The sequence below is a fragment of the Oncorhynchus clarkii genome, chromosome 16 (assembly GCF_045791955.1).
Source record: "Oncorhynchus clarkii lewisi isolate Uvic-CL-2024 chromosome 16, UVic_Ocla_1.0, whole genome shotgun sequence".
Taxonomy (NCBI): domain Eukaryota; kingdom Metazoa; phylum Chordata; class Actinopteri; order Salmoniformes; family Salmonidae; genus Oncorhynchus; species Oncorhynchus clarkii.
This window is the reverse complement of record NC_092162.1, coordinates 45,909,638-45,919,637: the sequence shown is the minus strand read 5'-3', so window position 1 is coordinate 45,919,637 and position 10,000 is coordinate 45,909,638. Positions and strand designations below refer to the sequence as shown.

The following is a 10,000-nucleotide window of genomic DNA, read 5'->3' as shown; positions in this document are numbered from 1 at the left end:
GCTCTGGTCTGGACTGCTCTGGACTGGTCTGGACTGCGCTGGACTGGTCTGGACTGGACTGCTCTGGGCTGGTCTGGACTGTTTTGGACTGGTTTGGACTGCTCTGGACTGGTCTGGACAGCTCTGGACTGGTCTGGACTGGTCTGGACTGCTCTGCTCTGGTCTGGGGAGCTGGGTGTGTGTTTGGTTATGTCCCAAAGGGCACTTTATTCCCTATATGGGCCCTGATCAAAAGTAGCACACTATAGGGAACACAGTGTCATTTAGGATACACCCTCTGTGTCTGTCTGTCTGTCTGTCTGTCTGTCTGTCTGTCTGTGAGCCTGCCTGCCTGCCTGCCTGCCTGCCTGCCTGCCTGCCTGCCTGTCTGCCTGCCTGCCTGCCTGCCTGCCTGCCTGCCTGCCTGCCTGTCTGTCTGGCTGTATGTCTGTCTGTGACCCATTGGTCCTCATTGAACTCTGCCCCCACCTCTGCTCCGACTCACAATGGAGGGAACATGTTCAGGGCAGGGAGCAATGCCACCTCATTCAACCAGGTGACCGTTCTGTTGCCGTAGCGGTGTTTTTTTGAGTGACATCTCCCAAATGAATTTGCTTCATCGGTGTTTGACTTTGGAGGGCGTCCGTGGTTGTAACTCTTATTGTGTCCTGACTACAATGACACGGAGTGAATACATTATAGCCACGGTGCTTGTAAATGATTTTCAACAGTGGTGTGTTGTCTCATGTTCTATCGTTACTCTGTTGCACCTTCAGTACAAAGTAGCAGAAATCTGCCAGTGAGTGTCAGGAGAGAGGAAATGTACACACTGAGAAACTGTGTGCGTGTGTGTGTGTGTGTGTGTGTGTGTGTGTGTGTGTGTGTGTGTGTGTGTGTGTGTGTGTGTGTGTGTGTGTGTGTGTGTGTGCGTGTGTGCGTGCGTGCGTGCGTGCGTGCGTGTGTGTGTGTGTTCGGTATGTGTTTTTGTCAGCAAGTGCGTGTGCTTGCGTGTCACTATGTGTGTGCGTGTGTAATTCTGGTTGAAATGCTGGCCCAGTGATGTGCTGTCATCTGTCACAGCCCGAAGACAGCAAATAATGGCTCTGCTGCTGTCACTTTGTCACCAAGCCGCTCAGCCTGGAGAGAGACTCACAAACACTGGTAAATGATATGGGTCTTGAATTACTGATAAGCACTTGGAGTGTACTGAGCTCTGTCTGTAGGCGTGCTTTGTCTGACAGTGTATGTGAATGAGTGTCAGTGTGTACATGTATGTGTGAAAATGAGACTGAGTGTCTATAACTGTGTGTTTATAACTGTGTCTATAACTGTGTGTCTATAACTGTCCATTGCCAGACAGTAGTAATGGATGACAGAGCAGTGGTAGTGAGTGGAGGCATGCGTTCTATTCCAGACAGGAGTAATGGATGACAGAGCAGTGGTAGTGGGTGGAGGTATGTGTTCTATTCCAGACAGGAGTAATGGATGACAGAGCAGTGGTAGTGGGTGGAGGTATGCGTTCTATTCCAGACAGTAGTAATGGATGACAGAGCAGTGGTAGTGAGTGGAGGCATGCGTTCTATTCCAGACAGGAGTAATGTATGACAGAGCAGTGGTAGTGGGTGGAGGTATGCATTCTGTTGCAGACAGAAGTAATGTATGACAGAGCAGTGGTAGTGGATGGAGGTATGCATTCTGTTGCAGACAGAAGTCATGTATGACAGAGCAGTGGTAGTGGGTGGAGGTATGCGTTCTATTCCAGACAGAAGTAATGGATGACAGAGCAGTGGGAGTGGGTGGAGGTATGCGTTCTATTCCAGACAGAAGTAATGGATGACAGAGCAGTGGGAGTGGGTGGAGGTATGCGTTCTATTCCAGACAGGAGTAATGTATGACAGAGCAGTGGGAGTGGGTGGAGGTATGCATTCTGTTGCAAACAGAAGTAATGGATGGTGTTACAGTGTAACAATGAGACCAGATGGAAGTCCACATCACATGTCACGTGGTGCTCTGTAGCGCTGGTATTATCACTAAATGGCTGCTTTGTGTTGTAGACAATTGGAACACCCGGTGACTAATTGATCTATTGTATCATGCTTATCTATGTGTGTTTGTTTATGTGTGTGTGTTTGCTCATGTGAGTGTGTCTATATGTGTGCTGTGTTTGTGCTCTCATTACTGTGTGTGTTTATGCGTATGTTAAGATGTGTGATGGTCTTTCCACACCCAGCCCGGTGTCTGTGGCACTGCTGTGGTACGTTGGTATAATTAATCAGACTGTTTGATGTTTGCAAATGAGTGTTAATCCAGACTCAGTTCCTCTGCAGGCCATACTCTTTAGAACTGGTGTTAATCCAGACTCAGTTCCTCTGCAGGCCCTATTCTTTAGAACTGGTGTTAATCCAGACTCAGTTCCTCTGCAGGCCCTACTCTTTAGAACTGGTGTTAATCCAGACTCAGTTCCTCTGCAGGCCCTACTCTTTAGAACTGGTGTTAATCCAGACTCAGTTCCTCTGCAGGCCTTATTCTTTAGAACTGGTGTTAATCCAGACTCAGTTCCTCTGCAGGCCCTACTCTTTAGAACTGGTGTTAATCCAGATTCAGTTCCTCTGCAGGCCTTATTCTTTAGAACTGGTGTTAATCCAGACTCAGTTCCTCTGCAGGCCCTACTCTTTAGAACTGGTGTTAATCCAGACTCAGTTCCTCTGCAGGCCCTACTCTTTAGAACTGGTTTTTAGTTTAACAAGACCAAAACATAGAGACACATACTTCCTCACACCACTCACCTCCTCTCTACCACCTCCTACCCTTTCAGATCTACACGGCCCTGGGAAACACTGTTTACCTTATTGAACACTAGTGAATAGTGTGTGTGTGTGTGTGTGTGTGTGTGTGTGTGTGTGTGTGTGTGTGTGTGTGTGTCAGGCTGCCATGCAGTAAACCACTCCAGCTCCTCTTCCTTTCTAAATAAACAGATATCCCAGAGTGGTTTGGAGAACAAGAGGCTTAAACAAACACTAGACTAGATTGATTTATTCCTCCAAGAGCAAAGCAAACTCCTTGTCTTAAGAGGAATCCACTACTACTCTGTTCACATCACAAATATTGCATTACACAGTGTATTTCCCCGCTGCCAGCCAGATTCAGTGTGAGGCTGTAACAGGACTAGCTGTGGCTGTAAACCAGGGAGCTGGGATTGTAGGCCTCTCTGAGTAGGGCCGCTTCCAAAATGGTATACTATTCATATAGGCCATAGTGAAGTACCTTTGGACAGAGCCCATAGGATTCAGAGTATGAGGAGCATTGGGAAGGTTTTGGAGTAAGTGGAGTGAACCGCTGCCCTACCTCTAGCCCAGGTGTTGTGTTGTAATGTTGTGCTGCTGTAGCTGTTAGCTTGCATCCCAGATGTCACCTTGTTCCCTATAGAGTGAACTACTTTTGACCTGGACTCTGTGGCTGTGCTCCGGCTCTCTCTCTCTCTCTCTAGCTCTCTCTCTGTCTCTCTATCTCTCTCTCTCTCTCTCTCTCTAGCTCTCTCTCTCTCTCTCTCTCTCTCTCTCTCTCTCTCTCTCTCTAGCTCTCTCTCTGTCTCTCTCTCTCTCTCTCTCTCTCTCTCTCTCTCTCTCTCTCTCTCTCTCTCTCTCTCTCTCTAGCTCTCTCTCTCTCTGTCTCTCTCTCGCTCTCTCTCTCTCTCTCTCTCTCTCTCTCTCTCTAGCTCTCTCTCTGTCTCTCTCTCTCTCTCTCTCTGTCTCTCTCTCTCTCTCTCTCTCTCTCTCTCTCTCTCTCTAGCTCTCTCTCTCTGTCTCTCTCTCTCTCTCTCTCTCTCTCTCTGTCTCTCTCTCGCTCTCTCTCTCTCTCGCTCTCTCTCTCTGTCTCTCTCTCTCTCTCTCTCTCTCTCTCTCTCTGTCTCTCTCTCGCTCTCTCTCTCTCTCGCTCTCTCTCTCTCTCTCTCTCTCTCTCTCTCTCTAGCTCTCTCTTTCTGTCTCTCTCTCTCTCTGTCTCTCTCTGTCTCTCTCTCTCTCTCTCTCTCTCTCTCCACTGATAAGGAGCCCCCAGGCACTGTATTATCTGTGTGCGATAAGGATATAAATAAATGCCTGACTTTAGTAATGCTACGTAGCATGTCGGGCCCTGCAGGGGGCGAGGAGGAGGGGAGGGGGTGGGGAAGGGGGACGTAGGAGCACCTGAATCATCCTGTCAGGAGACCTCTCCAGGTGAGAGGGGGGTTATGGCAGGAGGGAGAGTCTTGTGGTTATGTTCAAGGAGAGGAGAATGAGAATGGAATGAGAGGGAGAGAGAGGGGGAGGGGGAGAGGGAGAGGGAGGGAGGGGGGGGGAGAGGGAGGGAGGGGGGGAGAGGGAGAGAGGGGGAGAGGGAGAGGGAGGGAGGGGGGGAGGGAGAGAGGGAGAGAGAGAAAGAGGAAGAGAGGAGAAAGGGGATGGCGAGAAGGAAAGGGAAAGGAGAGAAAGAGGAAGAGAGAGGAGAAAGGGGATGGAGAGAAAGAGGAAGAGAGAGAGATAGGGGGGCGAGGTGGTATTAACCCATTCAACCTTATCAGTTTTCATAGCAGCTTGTCCCAAGTCACTGCAACCTTTGTCCTGAAGACAATGGCCTGTGTGTGTGATCAGGGGTTAAAGGTCAGGGATCAGGAGTCAGTGGGGGTGGAGGTCAGTCTATTGTGTTGAGTTACTTATAATGGCTGTTCTGTCAATTCAATTCAAGGGCTTTATTGGCATGGGAAACATGTGTTAACATTGCCAAAGCAAGTGAGGTAGATAATATATTCTGTCTCTGTGTTTCCTCCCTCTGCAGTGTCTGTATGGCTGTTACGTCCACTCCTCCATCATCCCCACTTTCCACCGCAGGTGCTACTGGCTGCTCCAGGTAAGAGATTCCCTCCCTCCTCAGCACACGTACACGTAACATCCTTCCTCCCTCCTCTACTCCTACACAGGTCAACTCCACCAGCTTTTCTCTCACTGCCTGAATGGTAAGGAGGAGCATGTCTTCTTCTCTGACACACAGCAGATAAAAAGACATCACACAATGTTCCCTCTCTCTCTCTCTCCTTCCTTTCTCTCTCTCTCTCTCTCTCTCTCTCTCTCTCTCTCTCTCTCTCTCCTTTCCTTTCTCTCTCTCTCTCTCTCTCTCTCTCTCTCTCTCTCTCTCTCTCTCTCTCTCTCTCTCCTTTATTTCTCTCTCTCTCTCTCTCTCTCTCTCTCCTTTCTTTCTTTCAATCTCTCTCTCTCTGTCTCTCTCTCTCTCTCTCTCTCCTTCCTTTCTATCACTCTCTCTCTCTCTCTCTCTCTCTCTCCTTTATTTCTCTCTCTCTCTCTCTCTCTCTCTCTCCTTTCTTTCTTTCAATCTCTCTCTCTCTGTCTCTCTCTCTCTCTCTCTCCTTCCTTTCTCTCTCTCTGTCTCTCTCTCTCTCTCCTTCTTTCTTTCTCTTTCTTTCTCTCTCTCTCTCTCTCTCTCTCTTTCTCTCTCTTTCTCCTTCTTTCTCTCTCTCACTCTCTCCTTTCTTTCTGTGGCCCCCTTTTCATTCCTTATTTACCCAGTAGGGGGTGGATGTAGGGGGTGGAGGGATGGGGTGGAGGTAGGGGGTGGAGGTAGAGGATGGAGGTAGGGGGTGGGTAGGGGGTGAAGGTAGGGGGTGAAGGTAGGGGATGGAGGGATGGGGTGGAGGTAGGGGAGGGATGGGGTGGAGGTAGGGGATGAAGTGATGGGGTGGAGGTAGGGGATGAAGTGATGGGGTGGAGGTAAGGGATGAAGTGATGGGATGGAGGTAGGGGATGAAGTGATGGGGTGGAGGTAGGGGATGAAGTGATGGGGTGGAGGTAGGGGATGAAGTGATGGGATGGAGGTAGGGGATGAAGTGATGGGATGGAGGGATGGGGTGGAGGTAGGGGATGAAGTGATGGGATGGAGGGATGGGGTGGAGGTAGGGGATGAAGGGATGGGGTGGAGGTAGGTGATGAAGTGATGGGATGGAGGGATGGGGTGGAGGTATGGGATGAAGGGATGGGGTGGAGGTAGGTGATGAAGTGATGGGATGGAGGGATGGGGTGGAGGTAGGGGATGAAGTGATATGATGGAGGTAGGGGATGAAGTGATGGGGTGGAGGTAGGGGATGAAGTGATGGGATGGAGGTAGGGGATGAAGTGATGGGGTGGAGGTAGGGGATGAAGTGATGGGATGGAGGTAGGGGATGAAGTGATGGGATGGAGGTAGGGGATGAAGTGATGGGGTGGAGGTAGGGGATGAAGTGATGGGATGGAGGGATGGGGTGGAGGTAGGGGATGAAGTGATGGGATGGAGGTAGGGGATGAAGTGATGGGATGGAGGGATGGGGTGGAGGTAGGGGATGAAGGGATGGGGTGGAGGTAGGGGTGGAGGTAGGGGGTGGATGTAGGGGATGGAGGGATGGGGTGGAGGTAGGGGGTGGATGTAGGGGATGGAGGGATGGGGTGGAGGTAGGGGATGAAGTGATGGGGTGGAGGTAGGGGATGAAGTGATGGGATGGAGGGATGGGGTGCAGGGATGGGGTGGAGGTAGGGGATGAAGTGATGGGATGGAGGTAGGGGATGAAGTGATGGGATGGAGGGATGGGGTGGAGGTAGGGGATGAAGTGATGGGATGGAGGTAGGGGATGAAGTGATGGGATGGAGGGATGGGGTGGAGGTAGGGGTGGAGGTAGGGGGTGGATGTAGGGGATGGAGGGATGGGGTGGAGGTAGGGGGTGGAGGTAGGGGGTGGATGTAGGGGATGGAGGGATGGGGTGGAGGTAGGGGATGAAGTGATGGGGTGGAGGTAGGGGATGAAGTGATGGGATAGAGGTAGGGGATAAAGTGATGGGGTGGAGGTAGGGGATGGAGGTAGGGGATGAAGTGATGTGGTGGAGGTAGGGGATGGAGGTAAGGGATGAAGTGATGGGGTGGAGGTAGGGGATGAAGTGATGGGATGGAGGTAGGGGATGAAGTGATGGGATGGAGGTAGGGGATGAAGTGATGGGGTGGAGGTAGGGGATGAAGTGATGGGATGGAGGTAGGGGATGAAGTGATGGGATGGAGGTAGGGGATGAAATGATGGGGTGGAGGTAGGGGATGAAGTGATGGGATGGAGGGATGGGGTGGAGGTAGGGGATGAAGTGATGGGATGGAGGTAGGGGATGGAGGTAGGGGATGAAGTGATGGGATGGAGGTAGGGGATGAAGTGATGGGGTGGAGGTAGGGGATGAAGTGATGGGATGGAGGTAGGGGATGAAGTGATGGGATGGAGGGATGGGGTGGAGGTAGGGGATGAAGGGATGGGGTGGAGGTAGGGGATGAAGTGATGGGATCGAGGTAGGGGATGAAGTGATGGGGTGGAGGTAGGTGATGAAGTGATGGGATGGAGGGATGGGGTGGAGGTAGGGGATGAAGGGATGGGGTGGAGGTAGGTGATGAAGTGATGGGATGGAGGGATGGGGTGGAGGTAGGGGATGAAGTGATATGATGGAGGTAGGGGATGAAGTGATGGGGTGGAGGTAGGGGATGAAGTGATGGGATGGAGGTAGGGGATGAAGGGATGGGATGGAGGTAGGGGATGAAGGGATGGGGTGGAGGTAGGGGATGAAGTGATGGGATGGAGGGAAGGGGTGGAGGTAGGGGATGAAGTGATGGGATGGAGGTAGGGGATGGAGGGATGGGATGGAGGTAGGGGATGAAGGGATGGAGTGGAGGTAGGGGATGGAGGGATGGGGTGGAGGTAGGGGATGAAGTGATGGAGTGGAGGGATGGGGTGGAGGTAGGGGATGACGTGATGGGGTGGAGGGAGGGGATGGAGGTACGGGATGGAGGGATGGGGTGGAGGTAGGGGATGGAGGTACGGGATGGAGGGATGGGGTGGAGGTAGGGGGTGGAGGTAGGGGATGGAGGTAGGGGGTGGAGGTAGGGGGTGGAGGGATGGGGTGGAGTTAGGGGGTGGAGGTAGGGGATGGAGGTAGGGGGTGGAGGTAGGGGGTGGAGGTAGGGGATGGAGGTAGGGGTGGAGGGATGGGGTGGAGGTAGGGGGTGGAGGTAGGGGATGGAGGTAGGGGGTGGAGGTAGGGGATGGAGGTAGGGGATGGAGGTAGGGGTTGGAGGTAGGGGATGGAGGTAGGGGGTGGAGGTAGGGGGTGGAGGTAGGCGGTGGAGGGATGGGGCGGAGGTAGGGGATGGAGGTAGGGGGTGGGGGATGGGGTGGAGGTAGGGGGTGGAGGTAGGGGTGGAGGTAGGGGGTGGAGGTAGGGTAGTGCGCTCTAGTCGTAGACCTAGCTTTACTTGACACCTGTTAGGGGAAAGTTTTTGTTTTTGTCCTGAAGTCATTGCGTCCCCGTCCACCCTTAACCCCCTTGTTCTCTGTTCAGAGGGGTTCAGCAGCTCCTGCAAGCCTTCCTTCAAGTCTAATTCATACCTAATGGAGCCGAGCAGGCAGGCCAGGCAGATTAGACATCACCCTGGTACCCTTCTGCCTGCCTGCTAGACAGATCAAAGCTAGCCCTGACACTGCAGCCTGGCTCTAGGAAACAGGCACACACACACACACACACACACACACATACACACATGGAGGGGGTCACACGACGTGAGCTGTCTCAGCACTTCTCTTCACCTCCGTCTCAGGACACACACACCTGTCACTCACTCTCTCCTTCACAGCTCAACAGCTTAGAAAAACTGTGTATGTACGTGTGTGTGTGTGTGTGTGTGTGCGCTGAGCTCAGCTCTGGAGGACTCAGGTGTACTCAGACCCTTGCTATCCAGCTAACAGAATTTTGCATCCCAAATGGCACCCTATTCCGTATATCGTGCACTACTTATTGGCCCTGGTCAAAAGGAGTGGCTGATATAGGGAATGGGCTGCCATTTGGGAAGCGAACAAATTCTCTCTCACACTCTGTCACTGAGCTATAACAAGCTACAATAGGCTGTGCGCTGGTCAACACTAACTGACAACAGAAACTCCAGAATATTTTTGGGGGTCATCTGCTTTGAGGTAGAACTCAAAGGTTCTTCAGATGGAGATTGCAGTGCCTGCTATCTTATTTAAGAATTGAACTCTGACCTCTTCCATGTGTTTCAAAGCCCTCACTACTGTCTCCATAGGCCTCTCACAATGTTGATGTGCAGTCCTTGGTCAACTCAGGCCAATGTGGTCTGACTCACCCTGGCCCTATGTCCCAGATGGATCTTGACTACCCTGTTATTTTGGTCTGCTTCTTCCTGTCCCCGTTTGGCCCTCTGTTACAGTGTGTTACCTTTTGTTACCCTGTTTTACCCTGTGTTACCCTGTTTTACCCTGTGTGCCATTAGTCACCCTGTGTTACCTTTTGTTACCCTGTATTAGCCTGTTTTTCCCCGTGTTACCCAGTGTTACCCAGTGTTACCCTGTTTTACCCCGTGTTACCCAGTGTTACCCTGTGTGCCCTGTGTTACTCTATGTTACCCTGTTTTACCCTGTGTTTGCTGTGTCTATAGAGCTGAGCTGTGCTGTGCAGCAGTAGTCTGTCAACAGGAGAGCAGCACTGATCTGAGACTGCTTCCTGTTCACCAACAGGGAAAGGGCACCAGTGAATTAAACATGTAAATCAGCAGCAGCCAACAGCCACACAGCACCACAGAGATGGGGAGAAGAAACAGAGGATGAGAGAGAGAGAGAGAGAGAGAGAATGAGAGAGCGAGTTGGGGTGAAGAAACAGAGGATGAGAGAGAGAGCGAGAGAGAGAGAGAGAGAGAGAGTTGGGGAGAAGAAACAGGGTGAGAGAGAGAGAGAGAGAGAGAAGGATAGAGAGAGAGTTGGGGTGAAGAAACAGGGTGAGAGAGAGAGAGAGAGAGAGAAGGATAGAGAGAGAGTTGGGGTGAAGAAACAGAGGATGAGAGAGAGAGAGAGAGAGAGAGAAAGATAGAGAGAGAGTTGGGGTGAAGAAACAGAGGATGAGAGAGAGAGCGAGAGAGAGAGAGAGAGAGAGAGAGAGAGTTGGGGAGAAGAAACAGGGTGAGAG

At 51.8% G+C, this 10,000-nt stretch overlaps 1 protein-coding gene across 1 annotated transcript in view; it reads left to right on the top strand.

The window, feature by feature from the left end:
* LOC139368588 (calmodulin-binding transcription activator 1-like) overlaps positions 1 to 10,000 on the top strand; it is a 483,633-nt gene that overhangs the window by 370,629 nt on the left and 103,004 nt on the right. The window contains exon 6 of the mRNA XM_071107638.1: positions 4,792 to 4,863. Within this exon, the coding sequence (XP_070963739.1) occupies positions 4,792 to 4,863 (72 nt within the window). The remainder of the gene's footprint in view (positions 1 to 4,791; positions 4,864 to 10,000) is intronic.